The following is a 27,998-nucleotide window of genomic DNA, read 5'->3' on the forward strand; positions in this document are numbered from 1 at the left end:
ATAAACGCAGGAAGTTTGAAGAGCTTGAAAGATACGCTGGAGTTACTTAACACGCAACCAAGAGTGATCGTAGGTTCATAAATAATAAATGCTGTTTAGGTATGTTTAACAAGGTGTAGTTTTTAACTCGACATCATCGCGGGAATAATCAACAAAATTGTTATTCACTTCATCTTCGGCAAATAATTGTTAAATATTCTTATCGAGTGCTGATAGATTTTAAGTATCCATTCCTTCATTTTCCTTCTCGGTCAATAGAATATCATGTCCAATTTAACACAGTCATATAACTTTGGTTGTCGGAGGAGAATTGCCAATCGCTCAGGGGAATTACGACATGAAGAATTCAGTTACTGCTGTATACATGAAAGCGTTGGCAGAGAAAAATTTAGGCGAGCTTCGTCTTACAATTTTTCCAAGACAATCACTTTAAAACTTTTGGCGAAAGGAGGAGAACAAATAGAGAATGTAAAAGAAACAGCGAAAAATTGTTTAAAAAAGTAATTTTTTGCCTTTCTTCTGTTTTGTTTCTCGTTTTGTCGGAGAAGAAACGGAGGTAAAAGAGCCGCAAAATGTTACTAATTAAGTTTGCATCTGAGGCCATGGCTCAATCTTATTTACGCAAATGATATGGACATGTGATTGACACCCAATGTCGATGAAACTACGTTGTATAAACTTCGGCCTTCAAATTCAGAATTTACCACAATACAGGGATAATGTTTGCACTTAATTACCGGCCCAAAAGAATGAAAGTATATCTAGATATACCGCTTAAACCGCTTATGCTGTCATTCCAAAACTGACAAAAGAGAGTTTTCTTATCATATCGTCAATCGAAAATTTTACCGATGTCTGTGCGCTTGCCAAAGAAATTAACTTTTAATGCTAATTTGAAGTTAAATTCAACTTAACCTACTGGAATATACAGCTGGTTGCGACAAATATATGCTTGTTTAGTTTTTAAGTTGTCGTCGCCACAATGAGTTATCAGACTAGAAGGAAGCTACAAAAAGACACCTACAAAAGAAACTGATTTAATATTCGCACTTTTCAGTGATTGACTCATTTTTTAAGAATGGTTAGTAACTATATCTGCGCTTGTAAGAAAAATTGTAGATCGGAAATGAAAAATATCAAGTTTGAACATGAAAATTGGCATCAAACGAAAAAGAAATTAATATTTTGGTAGCCGATGGATCTCTAGGATTAAAATGATACCGAGCGCTTAGGGCCATTATGGCTGGTGCAAAACAATGGTTTCTCCGCCTCCTCTACTTTCAGTTAGCGCCCATTTTTCTTATCTCGTTCACCATTAGGAAGAAGAAAGGAAATTACATCATAGGGCGAAACGCCATTGCACAATTTATCAAAGGCACGGTTACATAGGTCAAGTAAAGCATTTTGGGATTCAAGATGGAGGACGAAGGGGCTAGAAACTACGGTTGACGGTCGACTAAAAACATGGCGTTTTCCCGACATTTTTCTTGCGTTTTAAAAATGGCGTCACATTGAGAACTATTTAGTAGTATTTGGGCTGCTTTTCCACCAAGTTTGGAACCAATTTAGTGGCTTCAATGGCTCCAATTTTTGCACTATAAATGAAGTTTAGCATGTGAGCAAATCAGTTCGATCTAGAAGAACATTCCTGTGAACCCGTGAAGTGGGTTGATTTTCGAAAATTTATGCTGAGACAGTTATTAAGAAAATGTATGGCGGAGTGCGAGGATTTCTACGTCCAACAAAAATTGCTTCGAGAACCGCTTCAACACATGGAAATGCACATAGAGCACGCAGCAAAAGATTGTACATATAATCCACTTTATTTTGCGATCTGGAAGAACTTGTCTCCTCTGGCGGTTGCAACACAGGAGCAATTATTAAAAGAAGGTTTGCTGAAAGTGCGCTGTTTTCCTTGTAGTGATTTTGCGACTCGTTTGTAACCAAGACCGAGTTCGACATCGATGCGCGTGCGTGGCGGCCATGCTGTCACGGATTTCTGGCTATGCAGTTGAATTGAAAGAGGAAATTGCAGAAAATAATTTGCTGGCGTAATAACTTGATCTTGTTACCATTTTGTTTTTGGTTCTAGTCGGACACGAAAACGGAGAGAAAAAAAGCCACAAAGCACAATTAGATACACAGTTAATTTCAAATATTTTGAAACAGGTTTGTATGTGTGGCCATACATTAATTTTGAATAGTTGTGTAGTCTACGTAGTACATTCGGTGATTGTCACGAATTCAATTCTTCTCCTACAACAACTGAGATCGCCAGCTTGAGCTTTTGCATTTTTAGCTTTCCGTAGCTGATAATTCAAGTCTTAACTTCACACGAAAGATATGGCCCTTGATTTGCATCCTATTATAATGGGATTTGATTCTGGTAAAGAGCGACTCTTTGTCGCACCGTGAAAACACCGAAATAACAGATGTTTCTATATTTGCCCTTAACTGCTATTTCATGACAGAGGCACCCAAAGGTTCCCGGGAGAAAGTATAATTTTTTTTGACCCAATAGAAAATTTCCTGATGCATTTAAAGTGAGTAAGTCTTTATGCGCTTGTTAGTTACGAAGTCAGGCTTCAGTAATCCTTGCCATTTTTCGTTGCAAGAACAGAAACCTACAAGAAAGAAGAAATGCCGAGGACTGAATTATGTCGACAGCAAATTTCAGTAGCGGCGGAAGTCACACGAAACCATTTGGAGAACTACTATGCTCTCCCTCATTGATGGGTGGGCTTCAACAACAACTATCAATTTGTTTCTTAGCGGTTGACATTCTTCTCTCCATCACAGCATTTGCTGGAAATTCTCTTATCCTTGTGGCTCTTCACAAGGAATCTTGCCTGCATCCGCCGTCCAAACTCCTGTATCGTTGTCTGGCAACCACTGATCTGTTGGTTGGTCTTGTTGTCCAGCCTCTCTATGCTGCATATTTGATATCCGTGGTTCAAGAACAGTGGAGCCTTTGTCGATTCGCATTTTACGCAGTCTTCATCACCGGCAGTGTATTGTTTTTGGTATCTCTGATGACGATGACAGCCATTACCGTGGACAGACTTCTCACCCTGATGTTGGGGCTGAGATACAAACAAATTGTAACTTTGAAGCGCACGTATATTATTGTAACTACCTTTTGGGTTTTTACTCTTGTCGCCTCTTTATGTGGAATTTTTTATCGCCGTATAATCCTTTTGTATAGCAGGCTAGTTACATCATTTTGCCTGATAATATCACTCGCATCGTACACAAAGATTTTTTGCACTCTCAGATATCATCAAGCACAAGTAGGAGATCAACAACAGTCGAGTTAAACAAATGCACAGAATATGGCACGATTCAGAAAGGCAGTGTACAGTGCACTGTGGGTGCAGTTAGCATTAGTTGTTTGTTATGTACCAATATATGTACTGGGAATTGTGATCACTCATACTAAAAAATATTCATTACTTTTGGTCGTCACATGGGAAGTAGTAGTTACTGTACTTTACTTTAACTCGACGTTAAACCCGTTCCTATACTGCTGGAAGATTAGTGAAGTGAGACAAGCAGTGAAACACACAATTAGACAAGCATTTTGCTGAGTAATATCTTCCTTGAGTTCTTCAGACTTTCAAAGCAAACTAATTAAGTCATGATTATTATTAGAGAGCAGTCGTTAAATACGATTTTTGGATAAAAGGAAATAAGTGGCTCAATAGAATAGTTGCACAGGCTGTTGTCGATAGTCTTTATATCTCTGACAACAATTTAACGACGGACTAAGTAACCCTAGCTATGTGTTTTCAAAAATAAGGTTTCTTGCCGCTATGCTAAAATACAAGATGTCATAATCGAAGAAAAGATATGCAAACATTTTACTTTCATGTTTTCTCCTCTTAGTAATATGAAGGCATCAGATAAACCTTGAAAGAGTAGTTTAAGAGATGTGTTTAAGGCCGATGTTGTGTGTTACGATAAAACGATTTCAACTACTTTTCCTATAATTAAAAGGAAACGCTTGACGTTGATGTTGACGCCATATTTCCAAAAGAGACTGTCCAATTTGTCTGTTTTGTGATCAGAAAATTATCCGTAAAGCTTGTGCGAAGAAGTTTTTGCTACTTGCTCCAACTGAAATTGAAAGAAGAGCCCACATATGGGCGGCTGTAACCGCCAAAAATACAAAAATAGAATTGGTTTGTAATAACAGATAGAGTCTAATTGTCTTTTGGAGAACGATTTATCTTATCCTAAGAGATTTATTTAAAATACAAATGGACAAGTCGCATTTGGTGAAATGATATATTCAAACAAAAAATGGTTTATACAATTGAGGAGCTGTGTAGCCACCCTTGTTGAACTGATTCAATAAAAACATGAGTGGCCAAGTGTTAACTGAAGTGGTTCAGTGTCGAAATGACAAACGGTTCAGCTAACTGTCCTTTGGTTCAGTAAGTTGACAAAACGGTTCAGAGTGGTGTGAAATGGCCTAGGTTATCGGCAAGTGGTTAATCGTAGCTGCAATGGTTTAGTATCGCATCAATCTCCTCACCGTAAAGTGAAATGGTTTAGCGTGACCCCAAATGGTTTAGCGTGACGACAAATGGTTTCGTACAAACCGAAATGGTTTCGTGTTACAGCGGTTGGTTCACTTGGTTTACGCCGTAACCGCCAAAAATACATAACTGAAATGGAAAAGTCAAGCTTTAAATTGAATAGGATAAAAATCTCAAGGGCGCCTCAAAACTATAAAAACTATGTAGTTTTTAGGCGCCCTTTAGTTTTAGTTTCGTCGTCTTAGAACAATGAATCGCTTTATCACGTTCCCCAGCTATGGTTCTTACTGTCTAAACGGTAAATGTGCCGTCGCGTAAAATGATGCATTTTATCTGTATTTTTGTTATTCCTTTTGTTCCGAAATATCATTTACTTACTGATATTGCGGCAAGATGATGAGGGTATAAATTTATTCGCTAACAAGCTAAAATAGACAAATGTGAAAAAGGTTATTACCGGAGTAAGGCTCTTTGAGTCCAGTGGACAAGGACGACGAGGCTACATAATTAATTTTTTCCTGTGGTGAGCGTCGAGTGAACCCTTACCCCATCATACTCTATTCTGTGGCTAATTATCGACCCCATCTTAGTCACTTTTGGTAATACGCGCTGGTAACGACCTTCTAACTGCGAACTTTCCGTCATTTAATCGGCCTACTTTCTTTCTTCCCCAAATTTCGAAAATGTGCGACCCCATTATTGTAATCAACTCTGTTGAAAATGCTATAGTCGATAGTCAGTTCGGTCGTGATCGTGACCTATAACTAGGAAGCACACCCCACGGGGTGATCATACATGCAGCTGTGCCTCTGCTACGATCTACATACAGCCGGAATACACAGTGCATGTTCATGTAGTAAAGTAACTGAACTTCGGCTTAAAGCGAACCTCGTAAGTAGTCTTCATTAACATCCTGATTAATTTCTTTGTCAGCTGTTTCAACGTCCACGAATTGGAACTTCAGTTGAAATCCTCTCCATAGCCACTAAAGATGTGAAGAAATGTTTGGTACTAAATTTCTGTCTTAACGCTATCATATAAAAAGATGACTACAACAGGTAGCAGTAGCCATCAACTCAACTTAGCCTGAATTACATTTAATATATATGCTCTCGACAAATGGGGTTAAAAACAGAAAAAAGCAACATGAGGGTCTCAATGCGTGACTTTTGTCACGAAGCATCTCCATTCCTACGAGTTCTCACGTGGTCTCGATATCGAGTCACGCACTCCTTAAAAACAGACATTCTAAAGCAGGTATTTATTTTACGAAACTCTTTTCAACTCGCATATACTTTTGTTTTTCACAAGTTTCTTTGCGGAACTTTATTGTTTCTTGCTTAATGGAGTGACAGACTGTCGCGCACTTGCGTAGACACCACTATTATAAAATATTCACTAACATACAACTAGCGGCGTGTTGATTTGGTGTTGCACTCAGGCTGAAATTATTTAGCTGCGTTTAAAGACTAATCTTTCGCCGTTTAGAACAGACTGATGGAAATGTAGACTCCCCATTAGCAAAGAAATTTTAGATTAGATTAAAACCATTCCAATTTTCGTGGGTGGGAATCGATGACTCACGCCCGAGATTCTTCTGATTGACACGAACACTCATGGTGCCACTTGGAGTAAGGCGCTTTTCAAGTTGAAAGCCGTTCACTGCAACGATTTTGCGCTAGAAATATGTGCATTGAGGATGCGCAATCAAATCAATCAAACTCACCTTTTATTGGTTTAAACACTAGATTATTTGCGTTTGAACGTGTACGTAACAAAAAGAGCAAGCAAATAAAAATATAATGAGTCTCAGTAATAAAAATGAAACGAAATTGGTATATTAGGATTTAAACCCGTTTATATGTTAAGGGAAACATCTAAGAAGTAACTAACAATTTCGCTTGAGACACGAAAACACGAATATTATGTCGTGTGCTTTTTTAACCAGAGAGATAGGGAACGGGCTATTTATAATTGCTTAGAGACATTTTCTCGGTCGTTCGCATAGATAGAAAGTAATAGAATTCCTAATAGTGCATTTCGATTGCGTGTCTTGAAACCAAAGCCAAAGTTAATACATCGGCCAATCAGAGGAGAGGAAATTATCTCAAAGAACAGATACGAATTCAAAGTAAAACCAAGCAAAACTGCAAAGGTCGTGGAAACAAGCGAAGGTACGAGTCGCAATTGGGTTTAGCGTTGCATCTGATTAGTTCCGAAGGGAGCTAGAGTTTAAATTTTCTGGACCAATCACAGAGCGTGGTGAAGCAAATTTCCGATTACTTTCGATACTTAATCGAAAATTGCGCCAAATGATCATTTATCATTTCAAAATATTCTGAGTGTTGTGCTCCCATAGATCGATGCGCCTTATGAACTTGAACAGTAAGTTCTAAAATGGTGGCGAGCAAGTTCATTAGAGAGATGGCAAATAACACCAGCACGGAAAGCTTTGACAACACAAACATATAACTGGGATATTGACGCTTCAAAAAATTCAACTGCGTATAATTAAAAAAGCCAACAAATAAAGTTCTAAGAATATAGTTAAAAGCCAAACCCATCAATATCATCCAGGAATTGAAGGATTTGGCAGATATAGCGGGGTTGATGTATCTGGTCAAGGATACAAACAAAAGAATCATCAGAGTCCAACAGGAGGGAAGAAATTTCAGCTGATGTAGGATGGCTTTGTATCCAAGAAAATCTGGAACTTTCTGCAGTGCCAAAATGATGATGATTGTGAAAACAGAGAGTGTAGCAAGCCATGTTATCACCAGTTCTTTGGAATATGGAAACACTACGCCTTTCTCACAAAAATAGACAGTGGAATTGTCTTTGAAACAATTTACACTACGAATCATGTACACACATGGGCCACCAACATTCCATAGTAAGAGCAAGGCAAGCCTACAGCCCACAGTTTGATGGATCTTTTGTTTTGCCTGTCTTCCTTTGGAAGAGGCAGGTAATAGCTTAAGCGGTGCAGGAGTGATGCATGCTCGTCTATGTCCACACGGGTTGTCATTGTAAAATCTTCCATAAATATTCGTTCAATCACTTCGTTGTTGAAACACAATATACTGATCTCTTCTTAAAAACTGTTGATCCTTTGCTCAATACTAAGGGATAAAAATGAATCAAAGCAGAACTTTTTAGATGTACGTCGTTAGTTTCGCTTCATAGTAAATAGACATGTTGTTTTGATAGGCGCGTATTATATTCAGCACACAATTATTAAGAAGCACTTAACAACAACGATTCAATGCTGTGTAGTTTAGGAATTTTTTATAACAGTAAGCCGTGAAGACTACAATACCATCGTACTGAATGAAAAAGTTATGAAGTAAGAGGGCTTTGAACTTTGAGAGAGCAAAGGTGCTGAAAGTTTATTGTTTAAGAGTCCTCTGTGTTAAACTGAGAAAAAAATAAAAAAGATCAGCTAATGCGAATTCCTACCTGGTCCGGTAAATAGGGCAGTCATATCTGGCCAGTTACCTTGCTAAAAAAAACTAATCCTAATGTCCCAAACAAACTTATCATTTTAAAGGACGAAGACAGACGAGCAGCGAAACAACACAAGAAGCACAACATGAGTTCTGTGCGGAAGCTAAAAATGGTTTTCAATTTTTTAAATGCCGTTTCAGGGTAAACATTACGGAACTGATCACTCAAATCATATGATTGCTTTCTAAATATTAAGTCATTATTTTAGAGAGCAAATCCAAGGTTATTTTGTCTTTATTACGAACATTTAGCTGTCGTTGCACTTGCAAGTGTGTTTCAGAAAATTCAAAAGGCTTCATTAAATTAAAAAATAATTGTTTTTTCTTACCTTGATATTACTCCAATGTTGTTTGTTTAAGCGAAAATCTCCAGGTCTCTGCAGTTTTGGTGAAACTTTTGCAAGGGTCTGCTCAGGATCATGCTTATGACCACAAGTACTACGTTAGCAATCACCGAAAAATCAGAATGACCAGTAATCGTCCGTTGTACCTTTGCGGCTTACACGAGTCATTGCCAAGATTTGTGCCACAAAATGCGTCCCTGTTTCATGAATATAATTTCAATTGCTGACGCATTGAGAAATGAGAAATTTAAGGGACTGAAATAGCGTCCACGTTAATCATCTGAAAGCAGACTTGTAGTTCAGTGAGCTGAGCTTAAAGAAAATCAATTTTGATTTCAATGCGTTCATTCGCCGTTAGGCAAATTCATAAATCTATTCAACTGGTGTCTACAAATCTTCATTTAAGGTTTAACAGTCAAACTGTCGAACTGAACTGTCAAATCGAAATAGAAGTCAAGCTATCACACGAACGAAAACGGATTTGAAGAGAATTTTGGCAGCTCGTTGAGCCCGTTAAGAGCGTCATGTGGAAGAAAATGTTTAAACGGTTAGAGTTTTAAGTACGTGGTATCTCTGGTTTGTTGTGTTTCATTTCATCAAAAAAAATTAATGCAGAGTCTCGAGTTGACATTAGCTTTCTTATGCAAATATGACACCACTAGTAGGATTGGAATCGTTTAAAATGAAGAAAAAAAGAAACAGTTGGCTGATCTTAGCTGAACGTCACGTTAAATGTGAAAGTAGGTTACTGGCACATGTCGAATCCAGCGGCACGAATTCCTTGGTATATAGGAAGGTCTTAAGCACGGTTATTCTTCCACGATTATTCCACTTTTGTGATAGCATAGTTCTACTGAAGATGAGGATGGAGATTTACAACTGTGTAACTGTGTTTTGTTGAAGGCATTGCTTAGTGTATTGATTTCTTTGTATGATTGGCAAAATGGGAGTAAAATTTATTATCTAAAGTAAACGTGAATCGAATTTACATTATTCAGAATTAATAATGATGTTCGTGAATGATTTTGTTTCAGAAATATTTCCCGCCCTTAAGAGTTTGAAATTTAAAGCCTTAATGAACTCGACATCTCTGTGTCTTCACGTCAAACGAGTCACGACTGCGCTGGAAAATGCTGCCTTTTCTTTGAACGACGCAAAGGTTTTCATCGGGTATTTAATGAACCTTGGAGAAAGACACAAAGCATGGAAAATTTCGATGTATGTTTTCTGTTATGCCGATCAAGGTTACTTAGGGGTAAATATTGTTGTATAGAGCTGTATAGTAATGTAAACTGCAGTAGCGAGAAGTATAATGCTATCTAGGGGTAGGTATTTTTGTATAGCGCTGTATCGTGATGTAGAGTGCAGAAGAGTGAAGTAGAGTGGTATCTAGGGGTACATATTGTTGTATAGCGCTGTATAGTGATGTAAACCGCAGTAGCGAGAAGTATAATGCTATCAAGGGGTAGATATTGTTGTATAGTGCTGTATCGTGATGTAGAGATGAATCTCTCGGGCTGTTATCGACTACCTCTTAGGAAGCATTACAATAACTTAACCTTTCTTGGTTATTGTCTTGTCAAAACACTTTTTCAAGGTCCTCTCTGCGTCTACATCCAAGATGACGGCTACCGACTCGGAGAAGTCAGTGGATTGGCCTGCTGCCATCTTGGACTCGCGATGTAGGTGGACCCTGGGCGAGAGTTTGATCCATTCCCAATCAGATGATAGAAGAAGCCTTAATTTGGACATTGAAGGACTCGTTTCCAACAAAATGCATCGATTATGTCGCAGAGACTTGGAGGGAGCTCTTTCGTTTTATAGCTGCTACTGTGATGAGAGGACCGAGGAGAGCAAACACTGGCAAGTGAGACTTAAAATTGAGACCCCCTGTGGACTGGGAATGAGTCGAAAGGAAAACTAAGATTTTACTAGACATGATGCTAAGAGGACACCATCCTAAAGTGAACAAAATAAGCATGATAACAACTACTCTGGGGAAGTAAGGAGGTATATGAGTTGTAAGAGACCTGACGTTGCGCGAGGATTGAGACGAATGAAAACTGAAACAGACAAGGAGATAGTCGCGTCTAATGAAGCGCGTAGAAGAATAAAGTTGAGGGCCATGAAAGAAGTGCGCGTAAAAATGGGAATAAAGGAAAAGTACGATGAAAAAAAGGGAAGGAACAAAAGGAAGGAGAAAAAAGGGATGCACGAATGTGAAAAGGTGTAAAAAGGTAAAAAGGGCGCACACAGGTAACAGTATGAACACGTCCGTCGGCATTCAAAATCGTGTGACAATATGGAGAACGGTAGACAGTGAAAGATACACAATCGAAGAGCCGACGAGCGTTTGTTAAGTGGATGGGGGTTTGAAACATGGAATGTCAGTACACTGTCAGCTGCAAAGATTATCAACTTGGCGCGCGCGGGTCAAAACAAGCATTGAAGTCCCCGTAGGATCTGTTCTCCCTGCATCTCACGCGAATCCTTAGAATATGGAGACAGACAATGAAAACAAACGCAGTTATTGTATTTTATACACTCTCTATTTATTTTACCCAAAAAAGTAAAAAAAAGTACAATACAAACTGCATTAAATTGTTCAAGGCATTAAGTAAAGTACGCGCTAAACAGAGACACTAAAATGAACCCATTCATTCCCAAGATTGATCATAACTTAAATTCTCCTCACAAAATTAATGTATCGACAAACATGGTGTCAATAACAATAGAGAAAATCTAAACTAGCGGATTATTTTTTATTAGAAACGTTATGTTTCATCGAATTCTCAGAATCAAGCGACAGAGAAACACATTCTTATAAGTTGGGAGAATTTTTCTTCACAACTTGGGAGTTAATGAGTTAATGAATTAAAACTAAGGTAAATGAACAACTAGCTTCAACTTTAAATACAAATAGCATCAAAACAATTCACACCAAATACACTGACATTATAAAAAGAAGGTTTAGTCGGAATTGTCCCAGCTTGTTTTTAAAATCCTACGTTACATCATATTTAACCATGTGCAAGGTTAACTATTACATTTTATAGCAGCATATACCAATGGTAGTTATGAAAATATATCAAACATTAGCATTGATTTGACAAAAATTTCTTTTAAAACAGCTGTGATACAGTATACCTTAATCTTTTGACCACATAACGGGTTCTAATTACAAAGCGTGCTCTGAATACCAAAGTATAAATTCTTAAATCTAAGAAAGATATCATCAGACTTCTCCAAATTATACTAAGGTAAATTTAAAGCCATGAAAAAAATTTGAACAGGAAATTTTCAAAAAATGCAAGTTTTATCCTGAAGCCCTGAACCTTTTTAACTACGGCCTAGATTTACATTTATTCATGAACATTTTCACCAAAATAATTCCCATTGAGGACTACATGGCTTACTTCAAGCGTTTCCCTAATTTATTGACGTAAATATTTTCCTAATGAAAACAACAAATTCCATGTCACCTACATTAAAAGTCACAGCAATGGAAACTTCAGTTAAAGTAAACTCTGTTTCGCTATTTCCTTGTTTAGATTACATGGACAATTTGTCTCTGTCGTCGTTCTCTAAAACAAACTGATGAGTGTTTGATAAAACGGACTAAAATTGATCAAACTCGTTTGATTGAAAGCAGGCCGTTGTAGCCAGCTCTTTGACTTATTGTAGGCCTTTTTCCTGAGAAATTTCAATTTTTGTTTCAACATTTGTAAGAGTCATATTAGAAAAGTCAAGCGGGCGGAAAACAATTGTAGGCCGGGCCCACGGGACTAGAGGCTGGCCACACCCCTGAGAGTAGGTCTAATGTCTCTAACATATGGTTAGTAAATTCAACAACATCATCTCTGATGATTACTTCTTCAAATTAAGCTTAGAATGGCAATCTTGGCACTGATGGAATTAGATTGCATTAAAATGGATTGAAAAAAAGTTGAAAATGATATTCAACTTTTTTGTAAAGATAATTGCAAATTGCAACAAAGTAATTTTTGACGTAGAAAAACTATTAAGATCAATTCACATATGGCTGCGAATTTTGCAAATCACATTTTTGAAATTAAAATTTCGCCACCTTTTGCAAATGACAAGCTGTTTCTTTGCTTATCAAAAGCTTAGAGTATCAACGTAATTAAAACCCGGTGGACAAGCTCTTGGTTGTGTACAAGAAAAAATCCTTTCAATTATTTTACACATAACTGATTGCAATAAAGGAATAGATCTGAGTGTCATTTTGGCGAAACGAAAACCTCGTAGTCGCCTTCAAGAACTTCAGGCATTAACAGCAGAAGCCTTGTTGCATCTTGTTCTCTTCGCAAGCATCTAAATTTGTAAAGGTAAAAAAATAGCAATTCCACTGAACAAAATATTCTGAAATAGTCTGTTTTATTTCTTCACCAAAGTAAAGTCACACATCTCAAGTTCCATTTAACAAAAAAAGTGAAAAGTAATGCAAAATAGCCAAAAAGCGCCAAAATAGAGAAGCATTTAAACCTTCCAAGTTCCTGCGTCATTCATTTTGAGATGAAATAAAAAGTTTTCATTTATGTGATTTCATATTCAAATTTTCTCTTTCCTTTGCCATGAAGTCAAGAGTGACGTCATCTCCAATCAGCAAGAAGGGCGCCCAGTATTTGATGTCGCAGAACGTGTCTGATTCTCTGAGGCTTTTCATGGCTAGGTTCAGTGACTCGCTTGCTGGTTTACCTCCTGCAAGCTGTTGATAAAAGTGTTTCATGAACTCAAGAGTAGCCTCGTCATTAATCGCCCACAGGGACACCACAATAGACCGAGCACCAGCCCCCATAAAGGCGCGAGCAATGCCAACCACACCTTCAGCCTTGATCTCGCCCCGGCCGCTGTGGCAGCAACTAAGCACAACAAGTTTGGCCCGAAGTTGAGCATTCAACACATCTCCAATTGTTAAAATGTAATCCTCCTCCGTTGGCACAGTAGATATTCGGTGTGGGTCAGGTGTAAGAGCAATTTCGCCAGTTTCCATACATCCGTGTGCCGCAAAGTGAACTAGGGAAACGGAACTGAGTCTTTTCAACACCTCACGTTTCGTGGCCTGTCTGCCAGTGATTGGCGTGATATTCAGAATTTTTCCGATCATTTCTACTTCTTTTTTAGCATACTGAAGCTGCTCGAGGACTTTCTTTCCCTCGCTGTTAGTAACCTCGGACACCCACGGATCTCCTACAAGTAACGCACCACTGCTTTTGTGATAATCATCTGGGCAATCGCCAATGAGTCTAAGACTTGCTAACGAAGGAGCGACTCGGATTGTGAACGATTCACACAGGTATTTAGAATTACCGTCCTTCAATGCAGCGTAAGGAGCGATCCACAGGGGCCCATCAGGAATAATGAGTAGCTCATCCCCTTCAATCAAGTCAGCCACCGGCTTCATAACGATATCATACAAAGTGCTCAAGCATCCGTCTTGTTGGATGTGAGGTTGAGGCTTGGCTTCTTTGGTTTTCTCATCCACTTTTGAACGGCCCTCCCTCAAAGCATCTAAAGATCGATTCTCGCATCTCACATTAGAACGAACACCAAGTTGTGTATAGACACCGAGCATGAACGACTCAAAGGACAGGCTAGATCCACTATTCTCTGAAACAAAACCTTTGAGTTTACTTTGTCTTAACTGAACTTGTTTTCCTTCGGACACAACCCAAAGATTGACGTTAGCTTTGTCCACTGCCTGAAAGACAGTGTTTGATGGAACGTTTTTTAAAACTGCGCAATCTTCATCTTCTCCCTTGTGGTGACTTGTTCCACCACAAAAACTGGATTCCATGAGGTCGGTCAGAGCTTGAGCTCGTCCTTTCTCAGCAACAAATAAGGCTTCATCTACATTACCTTGTTCTACGAGAACTCTCCACAAACTCGTATACGCCACTTGATACTGATTTCGAAAATTAACTTTCCACTCATCTTTAGATATTAGAAGTACTCTCAAGGAATTGAATAAGTTTATGCTAGCTTGGTAATAATCAACGGCTTTTGGCAGTCCACCTTGTAACTCAAAAACCAATCCTAATGAACAGTAGGCCATTGCCTCCGAGGATTTGTCTCCTACTTCTTTAGCTATTATAAGAATTAGGTTGTGGTACTCTATGGCTTTTTTGAAATCACCCAGACTAAGATAAGCATTGCCAAGACTGCCATAAGCGTTACCCTCCCCATGCTTGTCTCCTACTTCTTTAGCTATTTTAAGATGTAGGTTGTGGTACTCTATGGCTTTTTTGAAATCACCCAGACTAAGATAAGCATTGCCAAGATGGCCATAAGCAGCACCCTCCCCATGCTTGTCTTCTACTTCTTTAGCTATTTTAAGATGTAGGTTGTGGTACTCTATGGCTTTTTTGAAATCACCCAGACGGTCATAAGCATTGCCAAGATTGCCATAAGCAGCACCCTCCCCATGCTTGTCTCCTACTTCCTTAGCTATTTTAAGATGTAGGTTGTGGTACTCTATGGCTTTTTTGAAATCACCCAGACGGTGATAAGCATTGCCAAGATGGCCATAAGCAGCACCCTCCCCATGCTTGTCTTCTACTTCTTTAGCTATTTTAAGATGTAGGTTGTCGTACTCTATGGCTTTTTTGAAATCACCCAGACGGCCATAAGCATTGCCAAGATTGCCATAAGCATTACCCTTCCCATGCTTGTCTCCTTCTTCTTTAGCTATTTTAAGATGTAGGTTGTGGTACTCCATGGCCTTTTTGAAATCACCCAGACGGCCATAAGCATTGCCAAGATTGCCATAAGCAGCACCCTCCCCATGCTTGTCTCCTACTTCTTTAGCTATTTTAAGATGTAGGTTGTGGTACTCTAAGGCTTTTTTGAAATCACCCAGACTAAGATAAGCATTGCCAAGATTGCCATAAGCAGCACCCTCCCCATGCTTGTCTCCTACTTCTTTAGCTATTTCAAGATGTAGGTTGTGGTACTCTATGGCTTTTTTGAAATCACCCAGACTGTCATAAGCATTGCCAAGATTGCCATAAGCGTTACCCTCCCCATGCTTGTCTCCTACTTCTTTAGCTATTTTAAGATGTAGGTTGTGGTACTCTAAGGCTTTTTTTAAATCACCCAGACGGTGATAAACATTGCCAAGATTGCCATAAGCGTTACCCTCCCCATGCTTGTCTCCTACTTCTCTAGCGATTTTAAGATTTAGGTTGTGGTACTCTATGGCTTTTTTTAAATCACCCAGACGGTGATAAGCATTGCCAAGACTGCCATAAGCGTTACCCTCCCCATGCTTGTCTCCTACTTCTTTAGCTATTTTAAGATGTAGGTTGTGGTACTCTATGGCTTTTTTTCCCTGATTATAGAGATCTATGACTTTCTTGACATCACCTGAACTTGCACTACCGTGGTTATGACTAATAGGATCTTTTTCCTCCATGGACTTATCTCCCACTTCACTGACAGACTGAAGTCTTAATGACGACAAGATCCTATTGTTTTTGTCAATCTTTTTTATTTTAAGGGTTAAAAATGTGGAAAAAACAAAAATACATAAAATAAATACATATCTTTAAAATGTTTATTTGTCCATAGGAAAGCACAACGAAAGTTTCTGAGTCTCTAAGTAGAGGCAAAAGGTCGAAGGCAGAAAGTCTGCATAAGATATGTAAACATTAAAGAGCTTTTTGTTCTGGCTTGTTTTAGAGAGATCATCTACCCAAGTACTATGTATAAACTGGATGAATATTAGTCTTCTAACCCTTTAACTCCCGTGAGTGACCAAAAGAGAATTTCTTCTTACAATAGCAATACAATATCAATCAGATAAGTGTTGAGAGTAAAAAAAAATATATCAATTTAAAAATAGTTAGTTGATGCAATAATGAATTCTCTGTACTAACATTACAAGAATTGTATGGTTGACAGTAAGGGTAATTACAAATTTCGTCTGGGAAATTAAAGGGTTATTTAAACTAATGTACCAGTTATTGGCATGGATAGTAGAACTAAGTCAAATTGGCCAAAAGGAGTAATTTCATTAATAAGTCATGAGGTAATAACTTCTCCTATGTTTTTAATCACACATACTTAAAGTATATGAGCTGACAAGTTCCCATCATAATTAATACCCTTCTTTGTATCTTCTCCCTTGAAACATCAAATTATGGAAAATTTTTTCCATTATACCCACAGTTAAAAATGAAAGATTCCTTCAAAGGATACAGCTAGTCCATTATCACACCAAGTGATTGCTTCTTCAAATCTCTTCAATTCAACACAAGCAGTGGCTCCTGTAGGCAACAACACAAAGAAGCATACTATTACTGTAGCTCAATTCTGAGAAAAGAACCTGAAACCATTGAAATCATTACAGACCAGAAGAAAAATAAAGACAAAACAAAACAATACAAAAAAACTAAACGGAAAAGAATAAACAGGCCCTATTAGGTTTCTTAGATTTATTTAGCCTTACAGACAACTGAAACTTCTAAGAACACTTTAATTGGGATCAACTACTGCCACAAAAACACTAAAAGTTAGGTAAGTCCTGATCCTTCTTTTTAAAACAGCTAGATAGTGACTTCAGAGCGTGTCCACGAGAGCACCGGGCAGTCGTACTACATGCCATCTCACCGATTTCAATGAAACTTTGTCAGTTTAAAGGGTCTAACCCAAAACTCCAAAAAACAGACTGATTTCTGTTTTGTTTCTTTCCGGGGGGAGATAGACCACCCCCCGCTTTTTCTTGGTTTTCACCAAGGAAATCGCTTCAAATAGGTAAAATGTATGAAGCTCTCACTGCGATGGTATTAAACCGATTACTTTAAAGATTTGCACACATATTTTAACATCCTTAATTAATGGCTGCCGCGAGTATCAGTCAGTTTGATCGACGGCTTGTCAATCAACAGAGACAAATATACGATGGTATTTTTAGACTTTTCGATTCATCTAAATATTTGACAACTTTGAGGTCAAATATCTCCCGTTGCCAGAAAGCTACAACACTAATCTTAATTACCCTTAATAACCCATCATTACGTCTCTGAAAATCATCAAAAAAATCTTTGGGCATTACCGTATTTTTGTCTTGGATACCTTTTAAAATCTGCGACTGTGACAAGTTTCTCTCAACTACACCTGTCACGCAATTCTTGCTCTAGGCGGTCACTTGACAAAATAAACCTACATTTTTTAGCTCTTTATACAAGATGATTGGTCAAGAAAGGTGAAAAATGTGAAAAACTTTCGAGATAATTTGTAGGAATGGAAAATTTCACGTTTAGAGAGATGCATGTTGACGGAAAATCAATGGAAAAATCGTAGCGTTTCTTCCTTCAGTTTGTTTATTACTTTGAAGATTTGCTAAAATCAGGACATAGGGCTCTTGTGCAGAACAAAACATTCATTAGCCTATACTTTGATCGTCTATTATCATTATAATCAGGAGAGGAGATTTTAAGGTCACATGTCGCCTGCTTGTTGACGTACAAGTTCCAAGAGTAACAACTTCGGCTTTTCCATACCGCGAATGACGGGAAACTCTGCCCCCCTTATTTGTTAGGAATTATAATAAAGTTCGCATATAACGCACGCTGTCATTGGTTGAAAAAGCGTGCTCTATGAGAGTATAGAGCATAGAGCTGAGCTAGAGCAATTCACATCAGCCACTGCAACCGAGTTTTGCGGCGCTTTCATCACGAGCGATCTTTATGTTCCGGTGAATTCGGCTGTCGTTCATTCAAAAAACACTCGCCTTGAATAGTTTGTTTTCTGCCTTGTCATGTGGAAAAAACTCGCGTGTTTTTATGAGCCATAATTCGGCTGAAGTTCACTGAACATTTCACTTCAAGATTCTGTATTAGAGACTCAAAAACTTCACGCAAAATTGTCAAGTTCGACTTGCCGAACTATTTTAGTTTGCAAACTATCGTAGAATGTGAACTTTGATGGTTTTTGGACTTTGATGGTTTGACACTTTTGACAGCTTTAGTCTTGTACAGCCAATCAGATTATTTGAATCATTCTAACAAGGATTCAGATTGGCTTATTGCAGTGTGCTTTATGAGAGTACAGAGCATGCTGACGACATTGTTGTTCGCTTTGGAAATAAAGTTTGTTTTGGAAATTGAAAGTAATGCTTGGGTAATTTAACGGATTCTTTATTATAAAACAAATAGAGAAGCCTTGACTGTGCTCTGTTCTGTTATAAAGCACTTAGGAAGCGGCTAGAGCACTCAAGAAGTGGGAAGAAGCACTCGACTAAGTCTCCTGTTTCTCCCTACACTTCTTTCGTGCTCTAGCCGCTTCCTAAGTGCTTTATAACAGAACAGAGCACAGTCAAGGCTTCTCTATTTGTTAAATATCAATAGCCTCATAAATTCATTAACTACGCCATGTTTCCAGAAAATAAGAGTGGAAAATGTTTTTACCACTTTCCACCATCAAGAAATTCCACGTATAGGAATAGTATTTGTAGGGTCACTGCGTGACCTTTTATGAGAAGTAAAAATTGTTTTTTTTTTTCAAGAAGACACTTCTAAAAAGTTTCTAATCCTTCTGTTATCTTATTTTGTTGTTTTTTGACTGCAAATATCATCTGCATTTGCTATTATTTTCGCTGATTGTCATGGCCTTTCCTGCGTGCACGTGCGAGCTAGTTCATATACAGGACTCTTTCGAGTTTCTCTGGCTGGTGTCAGGCTTATGTGTGTAGGTCTGGTTCAAAAGATATCTGCACGCTGCAACACGGGTTCCTATGTTTTCTCCTTTTTCTTTATTTGTATTTTCATTCTCTTACTTGCATTATCACACATTTATATTTTTTTTTATTCCCTCAGCACGTTCCCTCATATTTGCAAGTAGGCCAAGAAAAGTCAATATTGACCAGAACTGAAATCCTTTTCTATCACTATTTGTTTCAGAGAACCCCCGTCATTTGCGACTTTATTTCTCAAGAAAATGTGTTTTTATTTGCTATTTATTTCCATTAGAACATGAAACTAGGTCCTGATAAGTTTTTTTGTCTCGTGACTCCAAAAAACTGTGTTTGCAACAACATCAATTGAGAAATCAAAGGCAATTACGCCTGAGAAATTCGCTTGTAGCCTTCTACCCGCAGAAGGCAACTCCATATAATGAAACGTTCTAAGACCTCTGTAAACTAGAGACATTGGGTGATGTTGAGGAGTGAAATATTTACACTAAATCTATGACCCTCAAACGGATCACGTACTCGTACGTGTAACGTCCGGAAAATGTCACGCATGTATAACACCGTAGGCGCACCATGCGAATTCTATCCACTGGCTTCCATAGCAAAGAGACAACTTATTTACTATTTGTATATGAGCAAGCTTATTTACCCTACTTGAAAAAATCCTTGATGAAGTCTACTATTGTCAGACGAAACGCGTGGGAGATAAATACAAGTTTTTACTTTCTTAGTTCGTGCAGTGATGCTCACTAGTTTGTTCACTTTTAATGTGAAGTCACGTCGACCTCGACAGAAAAACTAAGCTCACCCTGTCATAATCAATGGTTTGATCCCGTAAGTACCAATTTAGGTACATCATTGGGCTTTGATCACAATGATGAAAAAAAAACTGCGTTTCCTCACGCTCGCCACGTTTATTCTTTGGAAAATTATTTTACTAGAGGGCGATCTCGCTTACCTTGGCGCGTCTTGACTCTGGCCGACGAAAATTATCGAGGTGACTTTGTCTACCCTTGATCTTCACGCAGAAAAAAAGGCAAATTCCGAACGATATTTCAAAACATTTTATTCATTAGTCAATTAATGAACTGTTTTATAGCAGCCCAAGGAAAAAGCAAAATTGAAACAACCGGCGTATCGGTCAAATGAATTCCAATTTTTTCAACAAGGAGTTGGTAAGTTCATTTTTCCTAGTAAATTTAAGTGGGGGTCATTTTTTTGTGACAGCCGATCAAAGATAGACATCTCTGAAACGTCTCTGAAACTCTTTTTAAAAAGAGTTTACACTTCCGGTAATATTTTCCTCCTTCTCCTAACAGCGCAACAGACATTGTTAATCCTATGTCGTGTAGGTGTATCAGTTGTATGACGTCTTCATAGTGATGTCCTATAAGAAATCGAGTGTCTAAAAAGCCCTCAATTCAATCTAACACTCGAATTGATAAAGTCAAGATGGTGCAGTTGTCTTGTTCATTTGCAACTAACTGTACAACCAAATGTTATTGTTCTCGCGCTGGCCAGGGACGGCAACAGTTCACATCTCTAAATTCGTCGGTATACAGCTTAAAAAAAAAAAAAAAACATTTGAGAGACGTCGATGTATCGCAAACATACGTTTCGTCCGAGATAGAGCTTATTCTAGCGCGTATCGGCTTATTTGGAGATTACGAAGGCCGCGATTTCACGATGTACCTCAAATATCCTGCACAACTTGGTGTGAGATTCAGACCTTCGGGTTCGTAAATGCCAGTTTCCTCCTCATAAAAATCGGAGACATAAAGTGAGAGAGAGATGAATCTGAAGATGGCAGAAGAAATCAAAGCTGGTGGCGAGTCTTCCTGGTGGCGGCAAGGTGACTGTAAACCTAAATAGAACGCGTACTGTAGCTGCTATCTTAGAGTCGGCAATGAATAGGGAAGAAGGGCAAGAAGAGCGCTTATCTGAACATCAGTTTTCCTGGTGATTTGTGACTGAGATGAACTTTATATCATATGATTGTTAGGGATACGCAGGTACTGTAGAGGCGCTCACATAGGGGGGCGATCCTCCCTCTGACTTAAAAACTGCGACAAGTTTATAGCGCAGACCAACTGGCACAGTTTGAAGCACCTCAGGGTCTTACTAGGCTCGTCACATTAGAAACCTCCAGCAAACTAATCGTAGCAGCGGGTGGTTATCAGCAACGTGCTCAGATTTCTGAACGCGGGTCATTGCGAGAGCTATACCCAATCCGTCATAGACGGAACAAGAAAGCGAGATATTCTTGCTAAAAGAAGGATGTATCAAGACGTTTCAGTCATTGGCTGCCATCCAAATGTACCCTGACAAAGACAAACACAGTGAGGCCGACAAAAAATTCCGCCTAGGATAAGATCAAGAGGAAATGGACTAAGACCGGCTTGCCATTCTATAGGGGCTGGCTACGTTCAAGGTCGGACCTCAGGTAAAAATTCTGACGAACAATCCCTAACTAACCAAGAGGAATTTGGATGGGCTCTTTGGAAAACACAAAAAACAGTCACCTTTTCTCAGAAAGCAGAGAATTATCTCCTAGACGTGTGCTGGAAGAGGGAGGAAACTAGTAAGGCAACCGCCTCTAATGTGATTTCCCAAATATCGAGTTTAAGAGACGACACCAGCCAGAAATGTTGTCTAAGACTGACCGGTTGATACAGCAGCAAATCGCTCGATACTTCAGCCGGTTATCTGCCGTAACAAAAATTGGTTTATTGATGAGGTCCCCCTCTGTAAATATGAATAAGGACGGAGAGGCCGATGCCAATGATCTAGCTTCAGAATTCGAAACTGACCGAACAAGGCAGAAGATAAGGAGGGACCTTGCAAAATTTAGACGAAGACTGCAGGAGAGGGTAAAGCTGCTATTAAGCTAAAAAAAAAAAAAGACATTTTCATCACACTTTTCTCTCATATTTATTGTCTTTGCTCACGAAAACAACTGGCTATGTCTTGGGATTTCATCAAGCGAAATTTGCAGGAAGGCTACTCGTCAAATTACCGCTGGCTCAGATTCTCATTTAAAAATTTTACAAGTCACGCAATTAAACGCCAGCAACACTCGATCTAGAGAGATGTAGATTTATGTGTAGTAATAGAATGCTTGAAAAAAATATGCAGATATTTTACGATCGAAGCAGGCAAATAATCCTAGAGATCTGCAGATTATTCTGAAATTGTTATCTAGCAGACAGCATGAACAACGCGCTTGAATAATTCCTACTAAGAGTCTTCGGGTCACACAACAGATGTTAGCTTAGCGGAGTTCTGCATGGAAATTTTTCGATGGCGGTAAGTGACAATGACAACACTATTTTAATTTTTTTTTCGGGATAGAGGTACAGTTTTTAGTCCGATAGAACTATTGATATTTGCTCTCGAGCGAGAGCGCAGAATTTCTCGTCTGTAAAAGCCGAAAATGTTAGAAATGATTTTAAGAAATGTTTTATCGCAATTTTTTATAGTGAAATGCTTTTCAAAATCACTTCTTGTCCGTAAAAGCCGAAGTTGTAATAAAAAGTAATAAAGTAATAAACGACAGAAGAAAGAAACGCCGAAAATGTTAAAAATGATTTTAAGAAATGTTTTATCGCAATTTTTTATAGTGAAATGCTTTTCAAAATCACTTCTTGTTCGTAAAAGCCGAAGTTGTAATAAAAAGTAAAAAAGTAATAAACGACTGAAGAAAGAAACGCTACGATTTTGCCATTGATTTTTCGTTTACATGCATCTCTCTAAACGTGAAATTTTCCATTCCTACAAAAAATCTCGAAAATTTTTCACATTTTTCACCTTTCTTGATCAATCATCTTGTATAAAGAGCTAAAAAATATAGGTTTATTTTGTCAAGTGACCGCCTAGAGCAAGAATTGCGTGATAGGTGTAGTTAAGAGAAACTTGTTACAGTCGCAGATTTTAAAAGGCATCCAAGACAAAAATACGGTAGTACCCAAAGATTTTTTTGATGATTTTCAGAGATGAAACAATGGGTTATAAAGGGGAATTAGGAATAGTGTTGTACCTTTCTGGCAACGGGAGATATTTGACCTCAAAGTTGTCAAATATTTGGATGAATCGAAAAGTCTAAAACCAAAGTCGTATATTTGCCTCTATTGATTGACAAGCCGTCAATCAAACTGAATGATACTCGCAGCAGACATTAACTAAGGATGTAAAAATATGTGTGCAAATCCTCAAAGTAATCGGTTAGAGACCATCGCCGTGAGAGCTTCATACATTTTACCTATTTGAAGCGATTTCCTTGGTGAAAACCAAGAAAAACCGGGGGTGGTCTATCTCCCCCCGGAAGAACCAAGACAGAAACCAGTTTGTCTCTTTGAGTTTTGGGGTAGACCCTTTAAACTGCCAAAGTTTCATTGAAATCGGTGAGATGGCTTGGAGCACGACTGCCCGGTGCTCTCGTGGACACGGTCTTAACATATCTGACACCTGTGACTCATTGGACTTAAGGAACTAAAATATTCATGCTGAAATTTTGCTTTGCATTCCGCATTGAGTTCTTCATCCCGTTAAAAATAATATTCTTATCATGATTAATGGAAAGTAATGGCGTAGCAGTCAAGAGCTGGATTCAAATGTACATCAGGGTGGTCTCGACCTCTTAATTAAAGTCAATTGAGACAAGATTGAACTACATTTAACCTCATTTAACCTTAGAGTGTTGAGTTCTTTTGTTATTATTATTATAGCACAGCTAACATATCTAACCTCTCACAATTGCCTTAAGGAAAGTTGGATTTAACTCAATGGCTGCTTCTGCATCCCTTAGTGAATCCTGGTGATTTCCTGTTATTGAAATAAACATCTCTGATTAGCCATACATGTTGCAAACCAACTACCATTACTATAATTTTGGGAAAAACTTGTGATGCTCGTTGATATCTGGGGTAAGAGGTTACTTCTTTGTATATTTGAGAGGCCAAGATAATTAAGATGTAAATTTTTCCGGGCATGCATTCAAAATTATCACCTTTTCAGAAAACTACTACTGACAACTCAATAGCTTCAAAATAGAAAAAAATACATATTAAAGCTCTCATCATCTTACCGAGTTTAAAATGTGCAATAGCCCTGTTGTTGTGCAGTTTGGCCTTCAGTTCTTTCTCATTGCAGTTCATTTTAATTCCTTTGGTGTAAAAATGAATAGCATTGATGAAATCTCCTTTCTTGAAGGCCTCATTACCCTCATTTCTATAAACATCAGCTGTGGCTGCAAAGAAAAAATAAAAAATAATTTGTGTCAAAGTCTGTGGTTGTAGTTAATAATTACCTGTGGTTGTAGATAATTAGTGCATAAGCAGAGCTGCCAAGATCTGAAGATTTAAAATCTGCAGATTTTTCCTTTAGTGCCAGCTGCCACTTTTGCACCTGCCTGACTTGACCCATCCCCTGAAAAGCTTGGAGTAATACTGCTGAATCATTCACTAAGCTCATGAGAATAAAGAAAATGATCACCAACCTAAGAAGCATTGATCTTCAAATGAATTCTCTTTTTCAGTACCACAAGGAACATACAAAGAATAGTATGGAGAATATGGATACTGATGTTAGGGTGTCAAGGGTTAAACACCTCCATATTCAATGATATAACACTTGCACTCTACTGGAAATTGGTTGCTTAGGGGAAGTTGAAACTTTCAATTTAATGTTGCATAATATAATGCAAAGATGATGATGATGATGGTACTTATCAGTGATGCAAACTTACAAAATAAATGTTATATGATGATCAAATAAAGTCTTTACTTATTATAACTTTGTGTACTTGCTTTGAATTTTGAGAAAAGAAAATAACAAATATGTCATGGATCCTCTCAGTCAATGAACAGCATATTTTAATCATAGAAGAGAGTCATGACTGGCCAAATATCCTTTAAGGTGGTCATGCAGTGTATTAATATTGTTCTCCACATCTGCTTACATTCTTGAAACTGGTGGAATAGAAAATGTTTTAACAGTGACTGAAGCCAAAGTTGAACCTAGCTCACCTCGTAAAGTGTCCTCATCAAAATCTGGAGCATTTTCTTTGTCAGGTAAGTCTTCATTTTCAGATGGAACCTTAATTGGACTTCTTTCTCTAGCCATAGCAACTGTAAGGGGATGCTTCTTTCAAAAAGTTGCTGTTTTAAGTCATCCTGGCCTGAAAAAAAAGATGGTTGCAAATGGTAAAAAATTAGCTCAACATATTACCCAATTAATTGTAAACTAAATATTTTTTCCCTCCTGAGAATGGGAGGGATACATAGACACAGAATCACAAGCAATTAATATTAATAGCATATTTAAAGCAGTAAAAGAACAAAAGATATACATACTGAAGAAAACAAGCATTAATATTTAAATAAACAGTAATTCACTTCTCGTTACAATAAATTTCAAGATTTACCAAAGACATTCCTATGCAATTGACTGAAACAAATTGGGCAAAAATTAACATCTGTGTGTTTCAAGTTTATATAATATGTAACAGTAGCAATTTAAATCATTTAAACTAAGAGGTGGTAGGTAGTTAGGTCACATCTGGATTTGAAAAGTGGCCAGTCCAGGGCCTGAGCTTTACTTAATCCTGGTTTCCTTACATGAAGCAACTGGGAGTATTACTACCCAACCCTGGAAAGGATGCAAGTCCATTCCACTGTCATCCCTCCCCCCCCCTTTCACCCCCCTTGCATTTTATCAGGTTTCCCTAACTAATTTTTGCTACCCATTTATACTCCTGTCCTGGGTGGAGACAGACACTGTACGAGTAAAGTGTTTTGCACAAGAACACAACACATTGACTGGAACCCAGACTTCTTGACCCTGAGTCCAGCACAGGCCAGGCTACAAATGCAGACCTCTTGAAGGTGTGTCCACCTCACTAATCATAAGACCACTATGTCTCCGCAAGAGGAGAGAGTTTATGCTGAATTGTTTCTTGTAAGAAACAAATTTTACAACACCAAAGTAAAATTTTCTTATTTGATTTTTATATAGGGATTGCTGGTCAAAACTTATAAAAGATGTATTTCATTTATTCAATTTCCTACAGTTGAGCTGATGCCCATATTTGTATAGGTGATTTAGTTCAACTGTTTCACTTTATCATAGGAAAAACAGTGAAATATTTACATTTATGCAGGCTGATGTATGTTGAAATGGATTTAAATTTGGTACAGGTGCTGACATTTTTACTTTATTAGTATATGTATATTTAACTAATTGTTTTTGCAGTTATTCCATATTTACATTTTCTGTGCACAAAATTGATTTGTCTTTGATGCTAACTTTAATTCTCCAAATAATCATGACTGGTTGTTTTTTAAATATCAAATAATCTTTGCTGGCTGTCTTCATGTACAAAAAAATTCAATAAATGTGGAGTAACAAGGAAGTCAATTGTACTGGAATTCAAAATAGCCTGTAAGTGTATATCGCTTTTACAAAAACCACCACAAACTTCTATATAACCAGCTGATTGCCAGGGCTTTACAGAGGTATATTGGCCCAAGGTTGTAACAGAAAAGGAATGACATGGTGCCAATATTTCCCAGTACCCCTCACGAGAGCGATGTAATTGTCATGCACCAATGTCACTTGGACTAAACTAGTTTACAATGAATTTACATGTTTTATAACTTTCTGTATGGTGCAATGATGGTCTATGTGGCAAAATCCTGACCAAGTAAGAACCAATCAGAACTTTACATTTGTCCCAAGACTACCTTCCCATATAGCAACATAAATTATCAACAAACACATACTTGGATGCATGCAGCCTCATGCAGAACTAAACCAGTTTTGATAAAAATAAAACAATTGATCGGAAACATTCAGTTGATATGATTATTGATTCATCGTATGTTGATTAGCAGATGACAAAAGGTAAAACTTCACTCAGACACTAATCAATCATTACCAGTTGATGAATTGGATTCCTAAAACTCGAATGCAGTTAATTGAAAGGACTCTTGCAGTAAATAACTAGCTGAATTTGAAGAAAAATCAACTTGTCTCAATATTTAACAAGGAAATCAGTATAAAAGTACAGTTTGGAAGGACAATCTAAGCTGTTTATCCAAAAGAAAAAATCACTTTCAAACTACAGTATAAAATGATAAACATAAACACATGAGATACTCTGAAAATGTTCATCGCTTTTTGATCAAATGCATCGTAAATACAGGAGCAAATTCAGATAATACGTACATAAGCCCGACATGAAAGCTAGTGCCAAACACGATTGTGTACATGCTCCGCATGACACGCAAACGAAACTGAAAGCGTTGCGATCAAAAGGGCTTTTACTGAATCAAATCGATAATTTGGATATCCTTTGTAACTCTCCCGAATTACTTATTTTGTCCAAGGTAAATGCCAAGCATTGCCTGCGAATTTTTGTGAATTCGACAGCTGTAACTTGTTCAAACAAGCTCAGCTGAATAAGCTTGTAACTAACACGAAGCGGCAATACAATTAATACACGCCAGAATAAAGTAAAAGTTGGCAATCGTCGTCATACACTAACTGCAGGAACGTCTTTCATTGTCGGAAATCAGAGAAAGTTCGGAAAGATGAGGAACATTTGAAGGAGGAAATCTCAACTAAAAAAAATTTTAAATAAAAGTATTTACCTTACACTCAATAATCTGCTACAACCATACGTTCTTACCTCTGTCGCGGAAATGGAAGGCACCTTTGACTATCTTACGACCTTGCTTCCTCAGTCCGTCATGAAAATGTTTTAAAGTCACTAAGATAGAGAAAGTACTAAGAAAGACTCGAAAGCTATGTCATGGAACGGAGAATTGCAACGGCGCGTTGTGAAAATGAAACAGGGAGTTCCTTGGCCCATAAATCTGTGCAAGCTTGAAGCCGG

General features: G+C 38.0%; 3 protein-coding genes and 1 pseudogene across 3 annotated transcripts in view; 3 read left to right on the forward strand and 1 right to left on the reverse strand.

The window, feature by feature from the left end:
• LOC113684431 (uncharacterized) overlaps positions 1–27,998 on the forward strand; it is a 177,738-nt gene that overhangs the window by 73,608 nt on the left and 76,132 nt on the right. The gene's annotated exons all lie outside the window — the stretch shown is intronic.
• On the forward strand, positions 2,452–4,104 carry LOC149038209 (melanocyte-stimulating hormone receptor-like; annotated as a pseudogene).
• Positions 4,402–9,664, forward strand: LOC149038210 (uncharacterized). The gene is made up of 3 exons (XM_089188364.1): positions 4,402–4,436; positions 8,879–8,938; positions 9,448–9,664. Exons 1-3 carry the CDS (start codon positions 4,402–4,404, stop codon positions 9,662–9,664), a joined length of 312 nt encoding a protein of 103 aa, XP_089044490.1.
• Positions 15,950–27,997, reverse strand: LOC149038211 (hsp70/Hsp90 co-chaperone CNS1 homolog). Its single transcript, XM_089187224.1, has 5 exons — positions 27,792–27,997; positions 25,129–25,280; positions 24,189–24,350; positions 23,849–23,926; positions 15,950–16,679 (listed from the first exon to the last, which is right to left on the reverse strand). Exons 2-5 carry the CDS (start codon positions 25,223–25,225, stop codon positions 16,582–16,584), a joined length of 435 nt encoding a protein of 144 aa, XP_089043350.1. The 5' UTR covers positions 25,226–25,280; positions 27,792–27,997; the 3' UTR covers positions 15,950–16,581.

This window comes from Pocillopora damicornis, chromosome 11 (assembly GCF_964200805.1).
Source record: "Pocillopora damicornis chromosome 11, jaPocDami1.2, whole genome shotgun sequence".
In the NCBI taxonomy this organism is placed as follows: Eukaryota; Metazoa; Cnidaria; class Anthozoa; order Scleractinia; family Pocilloporidae; genus Pocillopora; species Pocillopora damicornis.